This window comes from Colletotrichum costaricense (genome assembly GCF_030867565.1).
Source record: "Colletotrichum costaricense strain IMI 309622 chromosome Unknown Scaffold_2.1, whole genome shotgun sequence".
NCBI classification, from domain to species: domain Eukaryota; kingdom Fungi; phylum Ascomycota; class Sordariomycetes; order Glomerellales; family Glomerellaceae; genus Colletotrichum; species Colletotrichum costaricense.
The window spans coordinates 1,168,019-1,192,914 of record NW_026848231.1 but is presented as its reverse complement, the minus strand read 5'-3'; the positions used below and the strand labels follow the sequence as shown (position 1 = coordinate 1,192,914).

The window sequence follows — 24,896 nt, the reverse complement described above, 5'->3', positions numbered from 1 at the left end:
TAGGCATTTGGGCGGCGTTGCGGTTGAATAGACGACTTGAACTGAACTGAACTGAACTGGCTAGGCTGGTAATGACGCAGCCGAGGAACGACCTTCTCGGTCATTTTTTTATGAGTTGATGGGGGAGGGACAGTAGCTATCAAAAGAGGTGTAGCAGATAACTGGCCACCTGAGAGTTGAGCGCGATATATAGGATACCGAAATATGCTGAAATAACAATACATATCCAAAGAGGGGTTTGGAGCATCCGTCTCAGTGACAGGTTCTCGTCGTGCCCTAGAGTGGTTTTGTGCCGCGGGACCCAACCTGCGATGTGACGGGGACTGATGATTTCCAGTTGTAGGGGGCATTCTGCAGGATCCCGCCATAGGTGGTACCAAGAGCGATGTTGACGCCGCTAGGAAGGAGATTAAGTTAGTGACAGTACACTGAAACTTTATGGAATGGGGTATTGGCCGTTGCCAGGGCTGCGTCTGACGATGTGCACCTTCCGCGAAATACACATCGACGAATACACCACAACCGTCCCGCCCCTACATCTATAAGGTAGAAATCTTCGAGAGGAAGGCATGAGACCGGTTTTGTGTTTCGTTATAGACACGAGTGGGAAGGCTGTCCGTAGGCGAGAGTTGAGGGCGATCATTGCGTTTTCGCGTAGCTATGGATCAAAGGCGAAGAGGGCGACTAAGAGGCAGGGGGCGGTAAACGTTCGTAAGCGGGCATTGATTATGATGATGAATGCTCCTGCCCGAAGGAATCCCCTCTTGCGCCTCTATCCTAGCCGCTGAGCGCAATGTACTCTACTACGAATTGGATGAGGAAAGATTCTAGAAGGTGAACGAAGTAGAGAGACGAGGAAGGCACCTCTCTAAGACTTCACGGCGCAGCTTGCTCGCCCCTACTGTTCCATTTAGTCCTCGTCCGCTTCCGCGAGATCATCATTACCCTTGACTCCCTCTCCAGCCTTGCGAAACACACAAAGACCACGCCTTATTATAGTGTCTAGGCCGCATAGATAGTTTTTATAGATTCTATGATAGTTCTACTATCCCCCCGGCGGTACCCAATACAGAGACTTTATCTCGATCTAGCCCGAGGGTAGGTCATCTTACTGTGTTTTTGTATTATTCAGAGGTTCATTGAAACCTCACCAAGCTTCATTCAGAGCAACGTAAGACAGACACCCGGTAACTCAATCAACCTCATACGACACTTGGGGATTATAGAGAGCCCTCCTGCCGTGCAATTTACTACTTCGGAATATTCGCGAGGGTGTATCTCACTCACTCAGCATTACATACGTACTCCCACGTCTGGGCGGAGCTGCTACCTCGGGACTAAGTGTCGGGACAATACTTCTCACAAACGATGGGAATCAATCGCGCTATAGACCAGCAACGCCGGATGAAAAGTCCAACTCTGCATCTCGTCCTTTGCCTTGATGACGGCATGCAGGGTTTCGTCGAGGTGCAATGGCTTTGGGCTCGGCATAGATTCGCGAAGGGGAAAGCTATATGTCAAAGAGCCATTCAATTTTCACTGTGATCAAATATACCAGAAAGGGCGTGCTCTGTTTAATCCCAATCTCTTGGCTAGCTATTCTTTCAAGTCGGCGGTACTGATTAGAAGGCCTATGTAAGGGGTGCTTTCTATCCATCCTATGTCTGTCTTCTCTAAGCATCTGCTACTAAAGCTTTGAGCTTTGAAACTTGAATTGAACGCTGATGGCAGATTGATCTGCTGATAATCATCTGTTGAACCTGAAGTACGCGAGGGTGCCCGGTCTACTGCAACTCTTAATATTCCCAATTCACCATTCCGCTTCCTCCTTCAGTACCTCAGTCATATTCAGAGGGGAATAAGACAGGAGAGTAAGGTTTTTGAGATAGAAAAAAGGTGCTATCGCCCTTCAAAAAGAGGAGAAAGAAATTCAAATGAAAATTAAGAAAGGCATTTAACATGATAGCCTCCAGCATATTTAAGATATCTTCCTTATATTAGATTACTCCCGCGCCGCCCAGTTAGATCTAAGGAATACCAATTTGTAGGCCTGGACGTCTTCACGATTTGTACCTCCTTGAGCGGAGCCAGGGAGGTGCCCTGTACCAACGAAACATTGATGAATTTTTTGTAGATCTGACAAGACAGCTGCCGCTGACCTTGGGCCTCAGTGACCAACGGTGGAGGGGCTTGCAACAGGAAACACGTCAACCATTTCTCAACTACGATGAAGGCCCGAGGTTCCCGTTCATCCATTCACCTTCACCCAAAGCCTACTGACCTGCCCGTCGTCGTGCTTAACGTCAAAATAGACGTGGTGCCATCGCACGCTCGTCATGACACTTCGCCCATCAAAACTTCTGTCTGGTGCGATAGAAAACACCCTACGTTTATAGTCTTATTCATACCACCTCAATCGGGCTGAAGTTACGCCCATGAGCTAGATGGAAAAGATGAAATTTTGAATATGAAGAAATATCAAAAAGTCAAAAATGAGCTGTCTGTGGCATTATGTAGGATCATCAAATTCGAACTCGCAACCTTCCACAAGGACCCAATTATGCGTTCATCACTTTCCACCACTAGGTCTTGGATACTTCAGACGCTGCTCATGCCTTCCTTTCAAAGATCTTCATCCTATAGATGCTAGGGTGGGGGTGGGGGTGGTGTATTCGTCGATATGTATTTCATCTGCATCACCTACGCCATATCATATGTTTGCCCTGAGCACAGGGCTGATAGCAGGATATGGAGTCAGTCAGGGGACCGTAGTACATAACCTGGGCACGATGGGAACTTTGTTAGTTTCCCGTCTAGGCCAAGATTAGACCAGAGCAAGTACCTGCACACAGCACAGCCGGGTACACCGGAATCGAGGGTATACATGGTCTTTGACCAAAATTCTTCATTATGTCTAGGGTATCTTGCACACAGGCCTCCGCGAATCCACGCCTCCTTCTCTTTACACACCGCTCCACTTGCCAAACTTGGTATACCTCTTGTACATCTCCCTCAAGATAGCCCTGCCACTGGCATCCATGCTATCATTCAGAATCTTCCTCACCTCGAGCGGCGTGATGTCAAACACGGAGTTCATGCCGGGTTCCAACGCCTCGCGGGCCTCGCGCGGCACGTCGACGTCCAGCTGCAGCTTGACGTACGCCATGAGGACGAGGTACATGTGCCGACCGGCCGACCTCTTCGCCGCGTCGGTCGCCGAGTCGAGGGCGCTGAGATGCTGCACGCGGGAGACTGCCGCGGCGGCGGGCTCGCACACGAGGGTGACGAGACGGGTGAATTGTGCGGCGTGCTTGGCCCGTTGTTGTGTAGATGATGAGGGGTGGGCGAGGGCGCTGAGCAGGGTTTCGAGGGTGGTGACGAGGATGTGGTAGTGGCCTTCCAACCGGAGGCGATGCTTCTTGATGATAACCTCCATCAGCTTGCAGAGCCAATGGTACACGCTCGGCGACGCGTCGAGAAGATGACCTTGGCCGTTGGAGACGATTGCTGCCACCGTGCTGAGTGTCGTCTCGATGTTCCACTGGGTCATGGAGTCCGACTTGACGTCGAGCAGCTGCTGCAGGACTTCGGCAGTCCTGACGAATTCGCGCACAGTTCCGGCCTGGGCTAGGTACCTGATCAGTTTGCCGTGGGCTGTGGCCAGGTCGAAGGTCTTTGACTCTTCATGACCGACGAGGGATTCTATGATTTTTATAAGCATCAACCAAATGCGAGGAGGGAATGAAACCTACCGGTCATCTGAGTAACCACACGGCGGATGGCAAGGAGCTGGCCTTCGGAAGTCGAACCGGCTGCCGGAGCGGTGTCTGCCTCAACGCCTTCAAGAAGGCTCTGCACATACTGAACCTTCCCACTGTAGTCAAGACCGGCGACAGCGGCGTCAACGATGTCTTCTAACGTAGATTGTCGGTTGAAGTCAGAAAGGGGATCAGGCACTGCGCCACTCGGTAATGGCTTGGGCAGCGTGCTGCTGAAGAGCTGGCCAAAGGAGGTCGGCCGAGCAGCTGCAATTTTGGACGGGAAATACTTGATGAGGAATGCCTGAAGCTTCCAGCCGCTGAAGTATCCATTCGTGATCGCCTGCTGGCTCACCTCCTCCAACTGAGACACCTTGATCTTGAGCCCTGCGACGGCCGGCTTTGGCAAAGCTTCGGCTGCGTCGAGTGCAATGAGAGCGCGGTTGACGACATCTCCCTTGACCTTCTGCTTTCGTGAGGCCTTGGAAAAGTCACTCAAGGTGTCTTGAATGAGACTTCCCAAGGCTGAAGCTATTTGATCGCCGTCAATGACAGCAACTTTGTCCTCAGAACCAGCTTCAGGAAGCACAACGGAGAGCAGTGCCTTCAACAGAGTCATTTGCACAGAGGAGGCATCGCCATCTAGGCCCTTCAGAAGAGCGGGGATCTTGTCGAAGTATTGCGTGCGCCACTCCTGGTGATCGTTCATTTGTCGCACGGTCAATGTCGCCAATTGTGACACGAGCTGGGACAGGCCGAGAGCCGTCCTTGAGTTGCTCTCCGCGCAGACTTTTGACAGTGAGTCGGCAATCTTTTGAAGGTCGGAGAATGACATGTTTTGGTAGAAAGTTGGCCTTGACATTAGCTTGACCAAGAATCCCAAAACCAGATGCCAGTTCGAAGAATTCAGTTGGCCTACCGCGTGGACTTTTGGAACCAAGATTTCCATGAGACGCTCCCTCTGTTGTCTCGTGATAGATTCGTCGGTAATTCTTGACAATTCAATCATGGCGGCCCTGCTCCGCTGCTCAACCCAGGGGGAAGACTTTGCTGAGGCCTTGCTGATGATGTCGATGGCGTGATCCACCACGTCGGCTGTCAGCTTCCTTGTGCAAAGGTTGTTTTCGTTTGATGCCACTGCGTGTAGCACGTTGCTCAGCTTCACATCGCTGCCCTTGGAAGAGGTCTCCTCACTCAAGGCGCGTTGTAAGTAGTCCGGCAGACCGCCCGAGGACTTCGCAAGAAGAGCCACGAGTCTCGAAGCTGCAAGGGGGAACTCTGCGCAAAACTTGGGGACATCAGAGGTATCTGAAACTGCGAAATCTCGAGAATTGAAGAGACTCTGAAGCTCTTCCACCTTGACCTTCTTCAATAGTCTCTCGACGAAGGTTGTAAGCAAGGAAGAAAGAGCAGTCTGGTCGCGGCCATCGGGATACATTGATAGCCAGAAGTTATATACGCACTCCAGGGCCTCGCATGTATCTTCGTCGTCAAATTTGGCTTTTTGTAATGCCTTTGTGAGATCTGTCTGGACCTTATCCCAGAGAGCGGTGGCCTGGTCATAGTCTAGCCAGGAAACAGTCTTGGAGATGATTCTCCAACGTAGGGAGCGAATGTCTGACGGTGTTTTGCTGGCCGACCCGACGTTCAATGCAATGTCGGCAAGCTTGCTCCCAACCGCATCGGCATAGTCGTCTTTGGTGATTGCAGAAGCGAGGGTGTTGAGGAAGACGAAGACTGCAGCCGGACGGAGTTCCTGCTGTTCCTCAACCCATTGCAGCAGATTGACCAACTGCTTGGTGGTCAAGGACTTCTGAATGCCTCCAATTAGCGTCGGGTTGCGGTGCACTCTAGTAAACCAAACTGGCCGGTCTCCGGAGCGCAGCTTTTTGTCTTCGAACTTCGAGAGTTGATTGAACCACGTCTTCAGGAATGTTGATAGATCGCGGGCATTTTCAAAGCTAGTTATCAGCGACTCGATCAGCTGCCGCATAATGCCCTCGTCGGCCTCCGCGCCGACTGCGGTAATCCTGTCGCACACTTGGTCGAAGAGTTGCGTGCCTTCTTCTGATTGCAAAAAGACATCCGCGTCACATCTCGCAACAAGCGACAAGAGACGCCAGTCAGTCTCGCTCTGATCATCAGGAAACACGTAAGACTCGCAGACTGACAGAAGGTCACTCCGAGCGATGTGAGACTTGTTCGCGGTTGCTTCGTCGAGAATTCCTCCCATCGCATGCGACTTTTCGCTAGCAGACAACTGCTTCATGGCACGCTCAGACATCTTGAAAACTTCCTGCATCCAGGCCTCCTCAGCCTTTGTTGTTGTGAGTCCTCCAACAACTCTCGGGGCTGATGACACTAGGCTGTAGAAAGTTGGAACTGAGGTCAAGGCAATGTTCTGTATCATAGCAAAACAGCGAATGACGACCTCGAGATCGGTTTTGTTGAGGTATGCCGACCTTGCCGGCAGAACAAGGTTGCGTTGGAGGAACTTCTCGAGATCGCGCGTCCATACCTTGGCCACTTGGTCATCGTTGCTCGACTGGTTTTTAGTCTTGCCCAGAATAGAGAAGGATACGCGCGAGAGGTGAGTCGCGACTTCGAGCGCATCCGTGCCCCCATGAAGATGCAGGTCCCAGGCGGATGAGAACACCTTCACCCATGACTCTTGCGCCTCAAATGACTCGGTATCTGACGCTTCCAAGGAGAAATCGCAAAGTGAAAGCAGAGGCGAAAGCAACTCTACAGCCTCGGTCGCGGGCTGGGCGAAGAGTGCCTTGATATGTTCTGCTCCCATCCTATCGTGGGCGGACCATTGTGCCGCCGGGTCCAGTCGTTCAAGCAGGTTCTTCAATGCGCCAAAGATGGCCTCCCCCGTGCCTAGACAGCCCTCGAAAGACTGCAGCGTCTTCAGCTCAAAGACTGCGGCATTGTTCCTCTTCCTCTTCTTCGATGTAGAACCAGAGGCCTGGGCTTCGGTGCTCGGCTTCGCGACGCTCTTGAGAGTTTGTTGAAGAACCGCCATGAACTTTCGGTCGGCGAGGGACTTTGCGAGTGAAAAGAGAGGAATCCTTTGGAATGCGCAGTCGAGAATGCGCCATGTCAAGGGAAATCGTCGGATCGTGTCGGCTTCGTCGTTGTTCGCTTTCATGACTTTGAGAAGCCATCGGAGGACGCTCTCCTCAGCGGCAGAGAAGGGCCCCTGGCTGGCAGATGTGAGCTGCTTCCATACGCGGTCGAGGTTCTCGCCATTGGCTCCAGGGCCCGTCTGGTCGAGAGATCGCACTGTCTTGACCAAGTCCCTGTCCGACGTCTTCAACAGCGGTTAGTAGACAAGGATGGAGTTAAATATGACTGAAGAACTTACAATGGTCTCAGAAGACCTGCTTGGGCTTGCATCAGTCATTTCCACGTCCATGATAGGCAACCAACCACGAGGGACTTCAAAAGACGTGCAGATCTTTTGAGTGCGCTCAGGTGTAAGTCGCATCGACTCCCCGCGATTTTTGGCTGGAGCTTTCCCAAAAATTCGGGATTCTGCCGCCCCACCTGATCCAAAGAGGTCACCTAGACTTACACCGAAACTTACCGCCCTCGGGTGTTCATCATCAATTTGCCGGCTCTCTCCGAAAACATCACTTGGTTCAATTCCATAGCTAAGCTCCGACCTCGACAACACCATTGCGCATCGAGTCAATTGTGTAGGCACCGCTCCCCAGCTATTCGTTTGATCCATTGACACTGACGATCAGCTCCTTAGGGTATCGACGACCATGTCAGACACCTCTGTTCCCCCTCCCCCGAGCGCCGTCGCGCGCCCTGTCAGTGAGGCACTTCTCAACGAGAAGGTAGCTCCCCCTAGCCGTTACCAACGTCGATAACCCGAGATCCCTGACCATCTTCTAGTGGGACCACTGCCTGTCCAACCTCCTCGTCAAGTCTACCCTTGGTCTTGGCTTCGGTGTCGTCTTCTCGGTCCTCCTTTTCAAGCGCAGAGCGTGGCCCGCCTTCGTCGGCGTCGGTTTCGGAGCCGGACGCGCATACGAGGAGTGTAACTCCAGCCTGAAGCAGGCCGCCAGAGAGATCAGGAAGCAGGCATAAGATGCCACGACCGTCGAATCGATAGACGACGCGATCCGGATCGGAATACAGCTGTACAAACATACTACGCAACACGCACGTGAAGCTCGCTAGGGAGTCAGAAGCCGGCGGGCCCTTGTGCGATCACCCCGAGGAGCCGGTATACTAGGTTAAGGCGGGGACGAGCGAGGGAATAGAGTCTTTTTATTTGTCTGTCCATTCTTGACTGTCCTGTCCTGTCTTGCTTGCGTGCTACCGCCCAGCTGCTACGGATGGGGCGTTGGTCCTGAACCCCCGTTCACACCCTGCTCGTCGAAGCGCCTCGATGGTCTACGGCCACAATGTGCGGGTAAACATTCAGCGTTCGGACCAATCGACCCTTGAGTGTCGGCCATGGAGTGCTGTTCTAATTCCCGGGATGTGTCGTTGGAAAGCCCCGTCGATGTGCCGTCGAACTTTCCGATCCCGCTGGTACGCTCATTAGCGGGGTCTCTCCAAGGCCTGAAGATGTGCTTTGGTGCAAGGGATGCCGTATCGTCCCTCTCGAGGAGACTCAACTCGTTTCTCTCTTGTCCCGCCACCGAGTCGCTCCGTCGCTGGACGCCGTTGATGAAAACCTGTGTTGTGTCGTGTGCATCCCATCTCTCCCGACCATTGCTCTCCGGAAAGCTATTGGCCTCATGTTGTGCGCGGGAGCGCCTAGTTTTGATACCAATCAGGACAATGAAACCGAGGATACACGCAAGAACAAAGATGGCAATGGCGAGACAGAGGACTTCTAGGGGTGTAACCTGAGGCGTGTGTGGCGGCTGTTCAGGAGAAACTGTCTGGTCGTTTTGCAGACCCTTGCCAGCGGCGACGTCTCTCGCGTGTTTCATGAAGCTCGACATGTCTGCCGTGCCTCCAGGATTTGGGACTTGGATTCCGCCTCGACCGAAATGGGGTCTTGCCGCTCTGTGTCGCGTTGGCTTGAAATTGTCGGCAAGGCCGAGTTTGTGAATCACGAATGACATTGAGAACGGAAGTAATCAGTAGGTGTCTTTAGGTAGAGTCTAAGTTATTCTTGAGAAAAGGTCTTAGGGTGGTTGTGTGGTTGAAGTTGAAGAACCATTTGGACGATGCACCGTCCACAGTTCTCAGATGCATAGAAATAGTCAGGGTTGCCTTCGCCGGGGGTTGGGAAACTCAGATCAGAAGGTGCAATCCGCAATCAGAAGCTATGTGCAGGTGTATGTAGTAAGAAGGGGCAGAACGGAAAGGGCGGCCCTGACGTTCCTTATGAGAATCGAGGATTGTGGTACCAGACTTGTCCAGGATCATTGGTGCCTCTTGCCATAGCTTTGTGTCATTGATGTCTCGACTACCCGACTTCAAGTCGCCAGAAAGTGAATCGCCTGCCTTGCTTGTTCTGCGTCTTATCCGAAATCATCCGGATCCCCAAGATGATATACTGTAGCTTCCTTTGACGGGCGAGTTTGATAGTAAGAAGCAGAGACCTGGAAGCTTTGATCGAAGCTGAAATGCAACGTTTCGTGCGTAAGGTACCTTAGTGTCTAGCGACCATGTTATCACCTGGTTAGGGTTCACTATGAAAGATCGATTCCTTCAATGGATGAACTAACCTGCTACGTCAGTAGGTAGGTACATGGTTGGGGCAAGTATCGAGTACTGTAAGGAGGAACACAAGTTGAACCCTATCAATATAGGGCGTTAAATTTAGTACACAACGTAAGGGAAACCGTCACGTCCAGCCCGTCCAGCATCTGGTCATATGGCCATTCAAAGGCGCAGATTGCAGAACGTGTCGAGCAAAAGAAAACAAAAAAAAATCACTCATTTTACAAGAACTTGGGATCGGTCAAACGATAGAGGCTTGCCTCCTGAGTTCCAATCTCAAAGTCCCGGGGCCGTCCCGAAACCTCGGCGATTGCAGCTGCAGCCTCCGATGGTCTCCACAGCCCCGAGGGGCCGGCTCCGACAACAGCGATGACCGAACCGAGCTTAAACACCTTAGCCATAGGCTCATCTGCAAAGACAGTTAACAAGCAAGAAATCCTTCTGACTAAAGCAAATGAAAAAGGCTACTGCAACGATATGCAATTCGTCCAAGGAGAGAAATAATGAAGCGTCATTGAAGATTATAGTCGTGGAGTTGAAATCCGTCTACTACCATTGGGTAAAAACCATCGAGCCCCCCGGGCTGACTAATGCGGCAAACAATCAACTGCCGCCACCTACCGCCCACCACCTTTCACATCATAAGCTATTACCTTATTACCGAATATTAGCATCTTCAATTTTCTTCGACTGCCGCCCCCCGTTCAACGAATACCCACTGTCACGACCTCAGCATCGCCACAAGGCAGCTCAAAATGGCCTCTCTTCGGTGTATCCATAGCCCCTCGAGTGCAAATATCTTCGTGCAGCTTGCGCGCCGTACAACATCGACGTCGAACTCCCCGGCACCGATCCTTTCGGTACTTGTCCCGAGATGGAAGTCCGCCACGAACACGACCACTACCACCACTAGCAAGGCCGGCTTCGGCACAACCCGACAATACTGCACCCAGGGTGCTTCTAGGAGGATGATGCCCCAGCGCTTTGCTGGGAGGACGGTGCGACAGCAGACCCGAGCCCTCACGGCCTCCGCGACGAGGAGGCAGACGAGATGCGCCTGGAACCCGAAGACAGATGAGGAAGGGCAAGAGATGAAGCTCGATATCACAGATCGAGCAGGCAAGGTATGTGTAGCTTACGTGTACCCGAGCATCGAACAAAGGAGTTTCCGAAACCTAACAGCTTCTCTCTGCGTCAATAGCGTCTAGCAACTATCATGAAGAAGGACAATAACCCAAACCTAGCCCTGAGGATACAAGTCGAGAGCGGAGGCTGCCACGGCTTCCAGTACCTCATGAGCCTAGTTACCCTACCCGAGGGCGAGAGCGCAGATGACTGGTCTAAGGTCGTTGGGGAGGACGATACCGTGTTCCAATACCTACCAGAAGATGCCGACCCCACCAGCGTAACGTTTGAGGGACCAAAGGTGGTGATTGACGAGCCTTCGCTGGATTTGCTGAAGGGAAGCAAGGTGGACTTTACGATGGAGCTTATTGGGTCCCAGTTCAAGATCACGGACAACCCGTATGCGTCAAGCAGCTGTGGATGTGGGACCAGCTTCGACATCAAAATCTGAAGATGACCCAGCGTGGCTCTACAAGGGACGAGTCCAGTGGGCGCTCGGCATCCACTTGTACAATATTAATGTAATGCGTACGAACTCTCCTCCCGGATCAAGACATTGGATGCCGTGATACATCACGACAGTCACACATGCACAGTACACACATACAACTCTCTGAAGAGGCTTGCATTGCTACCCATTGAACAAGGAGGATGGAGAATCCAGTGGTCGTCAAATGATCAATTCACAAATTCCCTTTTGTGGTTATCAACGCCGTGCAACCGTGCCAATCATGTAATAAACCCTTGGTATTCTCAAACCTGCCGAAGTCCCGAGTAACTAGACAAACCCTGCCAAATCCCCATTTTTGTTGATCATGAAGCCGTACAAACGACCAGTTTAGTTCATCTGGCGGATGAGGGCGTTGATCTTCTCCTCGCGGTTGCCAAGGTCACCACCCTCGATGAAGTGCTTGAACTTGCGGGGGCGGAAGCCACCAGTGGGGTTGGAGAGCTTGAAGGGCCAGAGGAAGTTGGAGGCCTGCTTGAAGTTGGGGCCGACAGTGTAGATCTCGTGGATGAGATCCTCCATGCAGACGATGCCGTACTTGCCGAGGTTCTCCTCAATGATGGAGTTATCGGTGAGAGCGACGCGCTGCTTGTTGACCTTTCCGTAACCGCGCTTGTAGACGAGCTCCTTGACGGACTTGAGGTTGGGGTAACCGTAGGCAACCCACGGCTCGATGATCTTGATCATCTCGGTGGTGGCCTTGGTGATCTTGATGAAGACTCCGTTGTTGATCTGGAGGAGACGAAGAAGCTGGAGGATCTTGCGGGGCTTGGGGGCGATCTTGTTGATACCCTTGATGCGGATAAGGAAAATCAGGTTGGCCTCAGCGGGAACGTAGGCGGAGTCGTTCTCGCGGGCAACGCGGGAGAGGCGGACCTTCTCGCGCTCTGCGTCGCGGTACTCCTTGACGTACTTCTCAGCACGCTTGAAGATGACACCACGCTTCTCCTTGTTGGCCTTTGGGAAACATGTTAGCAATATGTTTCTTGGGTCAGATATGCATTGAAGATGTGAATGATCCGGCAAGTGTCAGACCCGAAAGAAGGTTAATTCCAACTGCATCGACCGTAGTCTAGTTGTGAAAGGTATGTTATGCATCATGAAGGCGGGGGAAGGGGTAGGTAGTGAAAACAGAGGTATACTTACAGCCTTGCGCTTCTCGGTGGCCGAGTTGCGCTCAGCGCGAGCCTTCTCCTGAGACTTGCGCTTCTTGAGAAGGGTCTCCGGAACCAGAACCTGGTTGGAGGTGGGGACGGAACTGTAGCAAATCAGATTAGTACGCAGTCCGACATACTGCAAGCAGCATGGGTAGAGCGCCGGTGCGAGAATTGTAGCTGAAGCGCGACATTCTCGCTGTGGCTAACTCGAAGTTCATGACTTTGATCGGTGAGCAGACCATGTGGTAGCAGGAGCTCCAAGGGAGCAATTACTGTGGCACTGTGCTCATCCGACAACACCTCGAAGCACAGCAAAGTGTTCAAGAGTATGTGCTCGCATGTGTATGGGTCTCCGAGCAAGCCTTTCAGCACTGCAAGGAGAATCCGACAAGCGGCAATGTTTTTAAGGGAGAACGGGTTACCGTTCATCCCCAACACCCCGTGCACCGTCTCTCAATCCGCAAGCCATATTCCAGGTCATGAAGGAAGGAGGGAGGTTGCCCAGGAGGGTTCGAGCTGAGAGCCAGGCATTCACGACGAGGTGAAGCAAGGACTCCAGCGAGAGGACCACGACAATCTGCAAGACATCGCAAACGGAACGAAGGGGGAAATGCTGCCGCTGCTTCTCAAGAGCATTGGTGTACATACGTGGTGGCGGCCATTGTGAAGGCGGGTTTGGTTGTCGTCGGCGGTTGTCGTCGAAAATTGGTCGCTGGATCAGAAGGAAGAGGGAAAAGGAAAAAGGCCGCGGGATCGCAGAAGTTTTACCCAAAATTTCGCAGGCTCCGCTGGGGCTAGTGCATGGGCCACCACCAGCAAATTGAAATTCTCACCGCCCTCATTTTTTCTCGCTTAGGTAGGGTTTCTCAGACGGCTAAGCCAATCTAGGTCGTTCTGCCGCCGCCAACCGCCCGACCCCCGTCAGGGCATTCTCGCCCACTTCTTTTGTTCGTGTGTGCAGGGCTGGGCTTTGTGAAATTTCGTTTGGGATTATTGCGAGCGACGGATCGAGAGAGCTTCCCTTTGCCAACCACTCCGACTAACCACCACCGAAAGACAATTCGTCAAACACAGCAGTCACGATGCCTCCCAAGTCCAAGACCGTCCGTCCCGCCCAGGAGAACATCTCCTTGGGTCCCCAGGTCCGTGAGGGTGAGTTTTTACCTGCGTCCCAATGGATTGTGACGTCGCGCGTTCAAACCGCATGCGCCGACCGCAAAATGTCAAAATGAAGCAATTTTGCTAACTACCCCGCGATCTTCAGGCGAGCTCGTCTTCGGCGTTGCCCGTATCTTCGCCTCCTTCAACGACACCTTCGTCCACGTCACCGATCTTTCGTAGGTCTCACCATCCAACGTTCTGCCTGCGAGTTCCGGAATACCCCTCCCTCGCTGGCGAACATGAAGACTATATCAATACCCGTGATGGTGCAAGATGGCTAACTGGGTGATTCCAGCGGCCGTGAGACCATCTGCCGTGTCACTGGTGGTATGAAGGTCAAGGCCGACCGTGACGAGTCCTCCCCCTACGCCGCCATGTTGGCTGCTCAGGACGTCGCTACCCGCTGCAAGGAGCTCGGCATCACTGCCCTCCACATCAAGATCCGTGCCACCGGTGGTAAGTTCTTGAACCCTCCAACAGTCCCTCATGAGCCGTCGAGCTGATTAAAATCTTCAGGTAACGGCACCAAGACCCCCGGTCCCGGTGCCCAGTCTGCTCTCCGTGCCCTGGCCCGTTCCGGCATGAAGATCGGCCGCATTGAGGACGTCACCCCCACGCCCTCCGACTCTACCCGCAGAAAGGGTGGTCGCCGCGGTCGTCGTCTCTGAGCGCCCGGTTTTACATTATTACCTGGGTGGCTTCCGTGGGACAGGAGCGCTCATTATTTGGTTTCTTGGTGGCATCGCGAAAAACGCGGGGAACGGCGCCTTAGCCTGGTCCCCACTCTACCTCTACGCACTGTGACATGCCTTCTGCTGCGGGCGACAGTATCTATCGTAGACAGAATAGAAACTCGCCATATATGGCCTGAACTGAAGAGTAGCTCCTGAACCCTCGACAAACTTGTGCACATAATGCGATGCTGTGATGTGATATGTGAATCACCGAGTAGTCTACATCACTGCTTCACTGTTCTCAAATCTTGATTATATGAAAGCCTGAGATGTCGTTTCGATATGTCTTCGCGGATCTATGCCGCGGTATAAGGCTGAAAGCGACCACGCCAGCCCGAAACGCCATTCTCCTGACCTTCAATATTTACGTGATTGCCCTCAAGTCGCCCAAGGGAAACTGGGACTGTTCAGCCACTACTTGAAAGCAGGCTTTAGCGTCCAAGTACCCCTACCCGTGCCACCCGTCTTCCCCAGGACGGCTACCCTGTCCAACGCACTCTTGAAGTCGTCCGTCTGCTTTGGAGTCTTGCAATACGGATTGAAGTGATCAACCAGCATCTTAGTCACTGCCTTGCCTCCTTGACGTCTCATGAAAGTCTGGATCAGGGGTATGAAATCCTTCTCCTTCAAGGGCTTGTCCGTACCTGGAGTATTGCCCCGTGAACTGGAGCCGTTGGCCGGCTGGCTGAGCCCCTGACGATCCGCAAGGGAAGACATGACCGCCGAAGAATTCACTCCGCGGCGTCGCGATGCAGTAGGTCGGCCTCCCTCGCCTATCTCGCCAGTCCAGGTGACAGTTCCGATGGGGATGCGGCGCGCAGCCTCTCCAGCTCGTCGCAAATGGGCGGCAGCCTGGGCCGCTATCTTGTTCGCTTCGTGTCGATTCATGGCCTGGTCAGCCTGCACCTTCTTCTTACCATTCATGATTTGGTCATGCTCGTAGGCGCTATCCACAGTTCGAGAAAACAGATTCTCGGTAATGCGCTTCTCCTCGCTGTCATCTGTAGGCTCCGTGAACTCTTCCATTGCAGCGACGCCGGAAAGCTTGCGGACCGTGTCGACTTCGTCTTCTGCCTTGACGGAGGAGATGGGAACGGCGTTCTTTGACGGCTTCTCCAGCTGATTGTGGCCCTCTGACTGGTTGAACTTGACCTCCGCGCCCTCAAAGACCTTGCTTCTATTGGCGCTGGCCATACTATGGCTATTGTCGCCAAAGCTAAAGAGGTCATAAAGGTCAGAGAGATCGAAGTTGGCCCGCTGCTTCGGGTCTTTGAGGACTTTGTTCGTCATAAATTGCTTGAAGATCTGGCGGTGGTAAATCTTCTCCTCGATAGTGCCCGAAGTCATTAGCCGGTAAATGGCGACTGGCTTTGTCTGGCCGAGTCGCCAGGCTCTCTCTCGCGCTTGCAAGTCAGTTGACGGATTCCAGTCAGGGTCGTAGATGATGATCCTGGTCGCTCCGGTGAGGTTTACACCTAAGCCGCCCACTTTAGTCGTCAACAGGAACACGTCAATGGAGGGATCGTTGTTGAACTTGTCGATCAGAATTTGTCTCTTCTCGATAGTAACGTCTCCATCCATGCGTAGGTAGTTCATTCCCTCCATCTTGCCGATATAGTCCTGGATGATGTTGAGCATGATTTTGGTCTGGGAGAATAGCAGCGTTTTGTGCCCAAACTTCTTCCACATCGGAAGCAGGTCGCCAACCATTTGCAACTTGCCAGATCTTCTGGGGCTTCCCCAATCGTATCCTGGTTGGTTCTTCCTGTTCACACTAACAAGATCCGGATGGTTGCAGATCTTCCGCAGGATATCGATTCCGTAGAGTGATTGACGCTTTTTGGCCATGATTTGAGAGACCGCATCCGAATGAATGAACCTGACGTACTCCTCATTTTGTTCCGGCGTTAGCTTGCAGAACAGCACCTGTTCCGTCTTTTCCGGCAGGTCTGATGCCACGTCGACCTTGAGCCGCTGAAGCAGGTATTGGCTAATGGTTTCCTTTAAAGTCGTCGCGCATTTTTCAGCAGTCATGACCGCAAGATTAGTCGCATTCGCGTGCCCACCCATCTTGATAGGAATCTCAAACTGTTGTCTGAAGTTGACCAGAGTCCCTAGTCGCATAGGGAAAATGAAATCGAATAAAGACCACAGCTCGGTGAGGTTATTCTGGATTGGCGTACCCGACAGGATCAGGCGGTGTGGTGTGTTGAGACACTTGGCTTGATATGTGACATTTGCATTAGGGGTGCGAATCCTGTGGCCCTCGTCGAGGATGGCGTAGCCCCATTCCAGGGACAGCAGTTGCTCGCCATAGGTGTTCAAGCCAGCGTACGTGGTGACCAGGACGTGTCCATGCTTGGCAACGCGCCTGACGATACGCTCTGCGGCGTCACGATTCGTCCTATCTCCAGGATAATCTTCATCGTCATCATCCTCAGCCACATTGACCATGCCGCTACCAGACGAGTGTAAAATCGACACTCTCAGAGGGGGCCACCATCGGTGGAATTCATTAACCCACTGCTGCATGACAGTCGCGGGGACGACTACTATGACGGGCTTGTCGAGCTTCTTGGTGTAGTGTAACGCCGCAACGAAAGCAATTGCTTGCACTGTTAAGCTTATTAGTAAGATTGCGTTCATCTGTTACCAAAACTTCTTACCTGTCTTTCCAAGGCCCATCTCGTCCCCGATGATGCCGCCTACGCCTTGCTCATAAAGCTCAGCGAGCCAATGAACGCCGGTCTTTTGATACGCGAACAGCGACGCATGAATGTCTCCCGGGAGCCTCAGCCCGTTACCGAATTCGTGGTCAGGCTGATCAGGCGAGGGTTTAAACCATTCCTCCTCGCCATTATCTTCAATTGAGGCGTCGCCAGCAGCATTGGCACTTTGCTGTTGACGAGCTGCACTCCGTCTCCTGACCCAATCAGCAAGGCGTGCTTGGTAGATCGCCTCATTTCCATCGTCGACGCTGCTCAGGTCGACCTTTGTATTACCAACGGTGACTGTATTCTCCGCAGCCTTCTTATGCTTGTTCTTCTTATCTGTATTTGTGCCCTTCTTCCGCTTGCGACCTGTGGCTTCTTCCTCACTAGTGTCCGAAGCGTACTGGCTTTCAGCCGAACTCACAGTCGATGCATCGAATTCATCGGACGATGCTCCTTCATCCATCTTGCGTTTTTTTCTTGGTCGTAGAGAAAATTCGGTCTCAACGAATGCCGGAGCTGCTTCTGGATGTTCAGCAAAGCCTGGCATGCGCAATACTTGATGAGACTTTGGCTCTTCATCGTCGCTCTGGTATTCCTCCGCAGCCGCGTCTTGCTCGGCCTCGACAAGAACATCTGCTAGCTCGCCTTCGAAACCATCGGGTCGTTCGCCACCAATGTTGGCAAAGGGCGTGATCTTTCCGGTCCGGACGAGGTATTCTCGGTGCGACTCGCCGGCCAAGCGTTTAGACTTGATTTTGACAGGATCCTCCACAATCGCAATCTCTTCCTGTCTCTTATCGATGCGAGCTTGGCAGTCCGAGATGTCGTTGATGGCATTCTCAATCTCTAAGTCCAGCTTATCGAGCTCCTTCTGTATGATTCGTGACTGATAAGGGTTACGTCGAGCTCCTTCCAGCTTCTTCCGTTGATCTACTCTTTTTGCCTCAAGTTTATCTTTAGTGGTTTCCAGCTTTTCAATGCGCTGCTTATCCTTCTTGTCTTCTGCCTCAATCAAGGCGGCGTTGGCCTGTGTTGTGATATCGCGCTCTAAATCATCTTGATCCCGGATATCGGCTGTGATAGTCCGCAAAAATGCCGCCTCGTCTCCCTCAAACTGAACTGCTGTGGTTCTGGGTGCATCTGCTTCAGTGCTAGAGGGTGCGCTTTCCTCACTTATCTTCTCGGCAACTATGCCGCCATCTTCTTTGTCGGACGACATCTTGAGATCCGATGACGGAGAGTTTTCATAAACCCATGCCCGATATTCCAGATTGCGAGCCCCAAGATCTTTGATGAGGCCGGTTTTGATCAGCGAGTTGCGCAACAGACAAACAGCAGTGTCGGTGGTTGAAAAATGGGAACGTAAGTGAAGTTGAGAACGGATATGAGCTCAGGTGGCGGACATGCCTGTAGGTACCAAGCTAAGTGAGCGACATGCAAGATCTGGATTCCAAGAAACCGTCGTGAGGATAATCGTGTGTGTTGTAAAAGTGACCGGTGAGATTGTAAGGCAAAGATTCAGGACAGGCAGCAGCGCGTCAGGCTTGAGCGTTCACCAGCGATTCTCTCTGGAAAACGATGACGCCACGGCAAGGCAGGAGCGAACGGTTCGCGCAGTCAGCTGCTCTGAACAGGGATCTTAATGGGAAAACTTGGTGACGAATTTGATTGGTAGGATTTGTCAGTCCCAGGCTTCCAATCCCATCGGCATGCGGACTTATATTAGATAAGCACTTGCTGGCCGGAGGCTCTTTTGCAGCCACAATGAGGATGGGAAGGGCAGCCACACCTGACTAATGCGGCGTTCTGGTGCCATGAAGGAGCTCCTACAAGGGTACTCCGTGCGCACCTCTCTACTCATCTTGTCATTGCTGGGATTCAACTACCTTACATCCAAACCTGTTGCGTCTATCAGAAAGAAAACTTCGTATACAACTACGCCGGCAATTATATTTGTTGTTCTCGGCCATGATTAAACGCCCTTCACCTGGCATTCTCTCAACGGTCGGCCACGGCCTTCGGTCCAAGCACCGTCCCTCGTCGACCCTACGGAGCGCTCCCAAGATGGCTCCCGTCTGGCTACAACCCTACCTCGATCATTTGCCTCAGAAGAGCGCACCCAAGCTCTATGCTTGGAGCCTGTCCAACTTGGACCAAAATAATTCAGTCTTGAGCCCCTCGGCCAGTCGGTCAGATGGATCAATTTCTCATCAACAACACCGCAACCGCCAACAGCGTATCTACGTTCTTGGCGTTGGGAACTTAGGGATTCTCTTTGCCAGCTCGCTTGCGTCTCTCCCTAATCCACCACCGATAACCCTCGTTGTTCACCGCAAAGAGCTTCTGCTGTTATGGAGACAGCAACCAGGTATCGAGGTCACTCGGGGAGACTCTACGCAAAAGTATTTGGATTTCGATGTGGAGCTATGGTCCGAAGAAGAACCGATCTTAGGTCCAACAAGAGAGGTTGCGGATGGACAAGAGATTTCCAACCTGATCGTAACGACCAAGGCATCCCAAGCTCTTCCGCAGGTTGATCGAGCACGTCGCTATCTCAATGACCGCTCCACGGTTGCTTTTGCTCAAAACGGCATGTGCAAACTTTGGCCACCTCACGGCGACTCCTACATGGCATCGCGGTATGCAGATGCATCTGCTCGTCATCCCAACTGGCTGGCTTGTGTAACAACCCACGGAGTGACTTCGTTGGGCCAGTTCAAGAGTCTACATGCCTCCAAGGCAGACCTCAAGGTTGGGCTTGTGTTTCCAAACAATTCTGGCAACAACGGCTCTTATCTGTCGAATATACTCGCCGAATCACCTCACCTCAACGGCCATGTCGTAGCACGCAACGAGCTATGGGTATTGCAGCTGGAGAAACTCGTGGTCAACTCTGTCATCAACCCACTAACCGCCATCCTTCGCTGCAAAAATGGCGATCTATTCACGAAACAGGACGGCCCCATAGCGAGCATCATCAATTCCCTGTTGATGGAAGCCAGCAATGTTCTTCAAGCCCTGATTAAAGACCGAAGCACCGAATCTATCCTACAAACAGTCCCTGGAATGCCATTGGCAGCGGAGAACGAGATGATCCGCAAGTACGGTCCTCAACGTAGCGATCTCCTGGACCGCTTTTCTTACGACAAGCTCAAGGAAATGCTTTACAGTGTTGGACATAAGGTCCGAGAAAATACGAGCTCCATGCTCCAAGACGTTCGTGCTGGCAAACCAACTGAGGTCAACGAGTTCAACGGATGGCTAGTTGAGATGGCTGCCTATCTCGAGTGTGGGATTAACGTTGTCCATCACAAGAATCTCGTCGATCTTGTGGAAAATGGCACGGTGTTGAACGAAGAGTCTCTCGGCCAGCACTTCTCCAACCTAGGAGACAACCACTAAGGTAGACTTGCCAGTGCTTGAATCCAGTATTCACACCGCTTCATTGCTTGGCCCAGGTCACAATGCGGCAGAACACTGACGAGTCGCTGAGCAAGACGCGATGACACGTTCGCATTCCCCAGAATATCGTCGATCTTAGTCCAACACTTTACGAGATCGACCGCGATGATACTGGAAATATATTAAACGTCCAGGGTACAACCCTCTTGATGGTCGTGCACTCCATTCAGTCACTCGACTGGTCGCAAACTAGACGACACCGGCATGCCGTCCAACGGCCTACTGGATCAAATCGAATCAACGGCAGAGATCCAGCATGAATTTGTCGTAGAAGCTACGGGGCAACCTTGTTTCGAAGACTTCGTCCACAGGTGCCGAACCTCGGCGGGCGACTTCATCCGTCCGGCAATCACGCTCTTAGGGAAGCCACTGGCCATACTCGCGGTATGCCAACGTGGCACAGTCTCCTGCAAAGGTGACTCGTGTGCCCTTTACAAGGCAATCCCGGAGCCTGTTAGTATGATTTGGTGTGCAGTTGCACTCGAGGTGGTCTACTTCATTTGCCACGTTCGCTTGCTTGCCACCCCTTAAGAGACCACATTATAGCCATAATATCAGGCGTGATATACTGGTAGCCCACCAGGAGTGGTGTATCGCGTCAGGGGCGGACGGAACATCAGCGACTGCCATGGAAGTACCCGACCAGAAGACTTTTCCTTCCAAGGAAACGCCCACACTTTTGGCCCCTCAGGATTTGCACCCGCCGCTTACCTTTTGCCGACGATGCCGCCGAGGTGTGTGAGAAAACTCATGCGAAGCTACGCTCACGCCCTCTGGCATTTTATGACGAGCAGTAGATTTGCCTAATAACTAATGCTGCTTAAGTCCGCCTTCTGGTGCGCGGCATACTGCTCTCATCGCACACGTCATCGTGTGGGTGCCATGGAAGGAGTCTCGAAGTTTGCTAAACACATCAAAGAGAAGCACAGTCCAGTGCGATCACAAAAGAAACCGCCAGAAACAATGAGTGGACGGTCTTCGTGGATTGAAACGGCTACGTTTGTCAACTTATACAGTGGAAGCTAGCAATGCACCGGGTTCTGCCCATACAATCTCGATATTGATCTGTCATAAGAAGTGGATCGTCAGTGGCGGGCTACCAGTTCAAAGACGTTGAAAAGCTCGATCTAGAGTCAGCATGGATCTTGGGATCTTCTGGCTTGAAGTCACGCCATTTCCTCTATAGCAGCAAGATCCGGTTCCTTGCATTCGGTCTAGAGCTTGCTTTTGCTCCCTCAAACATGACAACCCCTGGATGCTCGATGGCAGGCCGATGGATTGCCAAGCGGCGAAATAAGAAGCGGAGCTCAGGGCACACGGCAACCTCGAGACCTCAATCCAATGAGACAATCAATTCCTCCTCTTCAGTCGAGTGTCGCCATGCAACAATCATGACCGGCAGTGTCCCTCTGGGTTGCGAGAGAGCCACGCGGTGGAGAGAACGGCGGACCCAGTGATTGCTAATCATCAGCGCTCCATTTCCCAACATATGGATCCAGTTCATATTGATGCCTCAATTCTCCGATTGGGCGACAGGGGTTGAAAGAAAACTTCCGGTGCATATTTGACGGAGATTTTCCTGGCGATGCCTGTCTAATGGGTTCTTGTCAGCCCATTGCGGAGACTGTGGACGACCTCAATCTCGACAAGGCTAACAACATCCCACAGGCGAGTGATTTGGGGCAGCCAAGCTACCGGACCAAGCCCATTTCTAAGAGGAATTACAGAAATTCTCTAGCATACATCACGTTGATCTCACGCTGGCTCTTAATGCCAACCGTGGCAACGGAGGGCCGACTAAGTCCTGATTGGCACTGGATTAGGTACGAAAAAAGCGTTGCTGCATGGTTACATCACAGCGTCAACCCGCATGACGCATCTTCGAAAAGTGTTTCTTTGGCCATTGACATTCGGTTTTCTCTTCCTCAACTCAAAGAATGGAGCTTTGAAAGAATCGAAAATCGTTCTCTTACTCAGGGCTATGGAATCGGTAAAACCCGACATATGCTCGGCGCTGAGGTCCTTGGCTGCAGTCAGCCGCTTGATCCAAGCTTTCCGGGCTGGGACACGGAGCAACCGGGTGGGAGAAAGGCCGCCGCAAGGGTTCCTTGACCACAATTTCAAAGTCAACTTCGGCCTTTTCAGCAATATCTCGGACTCGAGGATTCAAGAGACTCAGGCCAAGGCCTGCTGCCAATATCAAGTGTTCATACTTGAGATCTAAAGGCGGCGACCACAGCTGGTTTGCACATAGTCGGCCGACTGACCCGCCAGACAACCATATCAGCCCTAGACCATGATACGGGCCATGACGGTGCTGACGCCCCGGGGATCACACATAAACCATGTCCCCTGGTTCGCGCTGGAGGAAATCGAGCCAAGCATCCCCCGGCTTAGATACCGATCATCCTCACCATCTGGCCCGGCAGTTCACGTACGATAACCCATTATCAATCGCACATGAAGAGTTTCACCTGGGACGTCTCATGCGCTGAGCCAACCGACTTTTTCAGCATGAAGTTCGCGAACCCGTTGACATTCGTCCGAAGAGATGGCGAGCCGCTGACGGGGCATATAACGAGGTAGGGTTGGAGAAGAGGTTCAACTTCATGGTCAGGAGAGCGGGTTGTTTTTTCTCGCCCCTCCCTCTTTCAAACGTCGCTTGCATGACCACATGGCAATCTTCCGTGGGTGCCTTGGAGCCGCAACATCGTGGCGCCTGTTGTTTTGGCTTGCTTGATCTGCGCCATGCGACACGATATCTACCCTCTTGCGATTGGAACTGTCACAGCTACTGAAAGCTTAGATGTTTTGCAGAAGGATTTGATCGCTCGTCGCGTACGGCTTCGGAGCTTCAGGTCTACTCTCTATGCAAAGTGCGAGAGGGTGTCCGATTTGCGGCCCCCCACAATCGGAAAGTGGTCTCGGGAGTCACGAAATCTTTGAGCTTAAATTTGTTCAAAAAGTGTCTCAATAGTATAGCGGCGGACACGACCTCTCGAAGGGGTGTGCGATAGTTGGGTGGTAGTAACCCCACCCACAAGTAGCAGCCGAGAGCCGACATCTGGAACCCCAGGGTGCGGTTGGCCTTGCCTATTTCTCACACCCGTGGCCTGTCTAGTATCCGATGCTGTTGGACGAAGCGCCGCGTAGGTCTCCGTACCCGATGCAGTGATGCAGGTATCACTCTGCATAGGGGGTGACATGCAGGAACCTCGTCGACCAAGGCTAACCCGTCACGTCACTTGTCACTGCGCGATTCACAACCTCTCACACATGGCACTACATCTCTGTCAGCGAGAAGAGAGTGGGAAGAGGCTCAGGCATGACAACATGTGTGGGAACCGCTCCGCTCGTGTCACGTTCCGGGGGCGATTGACCGCTTCTTTTTCCCCTGGATTTGCCTTCTGGCGGGTGACTGGGGGGACTGGGAGTGGGAGATGACGGGCTGGGGGGGGGGGGATATATCAGAATCCCCCGGGTCATATAACGAACAAAACCCTGGGGCCGAGTGTTTCAACGGGCAGAAGCCGCTGCCAAACCAACCTTTCTCGGTGGACGCAGAGCCAAACGAGAGCCTGCGCAGTGATCAATGGATTCACCAACGACTGGAGACTGGAAGCCAGCGGGAGATCCAGATCATAGGACGCTCATTGTAAGGGGGGTGGAGGAAGGACAACAAAGTCGTCAAAAGGGCCACCATCTTGCTCGATCACAAACCCCGAACTCGGCACATGCGGAGGACCAGAATTGCCAACACCCTACGGGGAGGCGCCTCTTCTTTTCTTTTTCTCGCCTCTGCTCGATAGCCGGTCCTGGTCTTTCCAGCAGACAACAGGGCCAACCTGCAGCCCGTCTCTACGTTACTGTCCACATCTGGTCATGTGGCGAACTCTGTGTCGGGACAGGAGAGAGCCCAGAGAGGAGAGAGAAGTACAGAGAGGGACACGGAGAGAGCCAAGGCAGGCAGGTAAGCAGGCCAAAGCAGGACCATTCTGAAGTCCTACCCTGTTCCCTCGTCTCCGAGCTCTTCGCACCCATGCGTCTCTTTCCTGAATCCTGCCCGCCGCCATTCCCTTCCCTTCCCTCTAACCCCCCCGCTCCTCATTCCGCCATTACTCGCCAAGCCGATATTGGCCCAAAAGTCCAAACCGAACGCACCATCCCCAAGGCCCCAAGGCCCAGGCACAACAGAGGGAAACAAGAATGACAGCAGAAGCCTGAAGTTAACAAACTCGACCCCCATCGTCCTTCACGCAAAAAAAAGGAACAGGCTTTTGAAACGGGAGCAAGAGCCAAGTTAGCCAACATGTCAAGAAAAAGATCGCTTAAGAAAATACAGCTATCGCCTAGTTTCCGGATTTTAGCAGCTGCTAAACAAGACCGCCCGCCTGCCCGCGCGCGCGCCATCTCTTGACTCTTTCCCAACCCCCCGGGGCCCCTGGCCTGGTTCCTGGTTCCCCGGACTTTGCACTCTGACTCAAATCGGTTGGAGGATTGGACGCCGGGCTGCCGCGGCGGGCAAGGTAATCAAAACCAGCTGCCAAAAGCGGAATCGGAATGGATTGTTAATATAA

The 24,896-nt window shown here is 52.7% G+C and overlaps 10 protein-coding genes across 10 annotated transcripts; 6 read left to right on the top strand and 4 right to left on the bottom strand.

Moving 5' to 3' along the window:
• Positions 1-2,962: 2,962 nt before the first annotated feature.
• Positions 2,963-7,251, bottom strand: CCOS01_02018 (Urb2/Npa2 family protein; the record flags this gene model as incomplete). Its single annotated transcript, XM_060450210.1, has 3 exons — positions 2,963-3,702; positions 3,753-7,074; positions 7,129-7,251. 3 exons carry the CDS (start codon positions 7,249-7,251, stop codon positions 2,963-2,965), a joined length of 4,185 nt encoding a protein of 1,394 aa, XP_060318860.1.
• A 283-nt stretch (positions 7,252-7,534) lies between these two features.
• On the top strand, positions 7,535-7,862 carry CCOS01_02017 (uncharacterized protein; the record flags this gene model as incomplete). The annotated part of the gene is made up of 2 exons (XM_060450209.1): positions 7,535-7,609; positions 7,668-7,862. 2 exons carry the CDS (start codon positions 7,535-7,537, stop codon positions 7,860-7,862), a joined length of 270 nt encoding a protein of 89 aa, XP_060318859.1.
• A 245-nt stretch (positions 7,863-8,107) lies between these two features.
• Positions 8,108-8,731, bottom strand: CCOS01_02016 (uncharacterized protein; the record flags this gene model as incomplete). Its single annotated transcript, XM_060450208.1, has 1 exon — positions 8,108-8,731. One exon carries the CDS (start codon positions 8,729-8,731, stop codon positions 8,108-8,110), a length of 624 nt encoding a protein of 207 aa, XP_060318858.1.
• Positions 8,732-10,213: 1,482 nt separating this feature from the next.
• CCOS01_02015 (iron-sulfur cluster assembly accessory protein) lies at positions 10,214-11,034 on the top strand (the record flags this gene model as incomplete). Its single annotated transcript, XM_060450207.1, has 2 exons — positions 10,214-10,582; positions 10,660-11,034. The coding sequence occupies 2 exons, from the start codon at positions 10,214-10,216 to the stop codon at positions 11,032-11,034; spliced, it is 744 nt and encodes a 247-aa protein (XP_060318857.1).
• Positions 11,035-11,421: 387 nt separating this feature from the next.
• Positions 11,422-12,910, bottom strand: CCOS01_02014 (60S ribosomal protein L7; the record flags this gene model as incomplete). The annotated part of the gene is made up of 3 exons (XM_060450206.1): positions 11,422-12,048; positions 12,238-12,349; positions 12,897-12,910. 3 exons carry the CDS (start codon positions 12,908-12,910, stop codon positions 11,422-11,424), a joined length of 753 nt encoding a protein of 250 aa, XP_060318856.1.
• A 420-nt stretch (positions 12,911-13,330) lies between these two features.
• Positions 13,331-14,077, top strand: CCOS01_02013 (40S ribosomal protein S14; the record flags this gene model as incomplete). Its single annotated transcript, XM_060450205.1, has 4 exons — positions 13,331-13,400; positions 13,513-13,585; positions 13,705-13,865; positions 13,926-14,077. 4 exons carry the CDS (start codon positions 13,331-13,333, stop codon positions 14,075-14,077), a joined length of 456 nt encoding a protein of 151 aa, XP_060318855.1.
• Positions 14,078-14,557: 480 nt separating this feature from the next.
• On the bottom strand, positions 14,558-18,076 carry CCOS01_02012 (SNF2 super family protein; the record flags this gene model as incomplete). Its single annotated transcript, XM_060450204.1, has 2 exons — positions 14,558-16,758; positions 16,810-18,076. 2 exons carry the CDS (start codon positions 18,074-18,076, stop codon positions 14,558-14,560), a joined length of 3,468 nt encoding a protein of 1,155 aa, XP_060318854.1.
• A 749-nt stretch (positions 18,077-18,825) lies between these two features.
• CCOS01_02011 (uncharacterized protein) lies at positions 18,826-20,259 on the top strand (the record flags this gene model as incomplete). The annotated part of the gene is made up of 1 exon (XM_060450203.1): positions 18,826-20,259. The coding sequence occupies one exon, from the start codon at positions 18,826-18,828 to the stop codon at positions 20,257-20,259; it is 1,434 nt and encodes a 477-aa protein (XP_060318853.1).
• Positions 20,260-21,560: 1,301 nt separating this feature from the next.
• On the top strand, positions 21,561-21,776 carry CCOS01_02010 (uncharacterized protein; the record flags this gene model as incomplete). Its single annotated transcript, XM_060450202.1, has 1 exon — positions 21,561-21,776. One exon carries the CDS (start codon positions 21,561-21,563, stop codon positions 21,774-21,776), a length of 216 nt encoding a protein of 71 aa, XP_060318852.1.
• Positions 21,777-23,911: 2,135 nt separating this feature from the next.
• CCOS01_02009 (uncharacterized protein) lies at positions 23,912-24,529 on the top strand (the record flags this gene model as incomplete). The annotated part of the gene is made up of 1 exon (XM_060450201.1): positions 23,912-24,529. The coding sequence occupies one exon, from the start codon at positions 23,912-23,914 to the stop codon at positions 24,527-24,529; it is 618 nt and encodes a 205-aa protein (XP_060318851.1).
• Between the last annotated feature and the right edge of the window lie 367 nt (positions 24,530-24,896).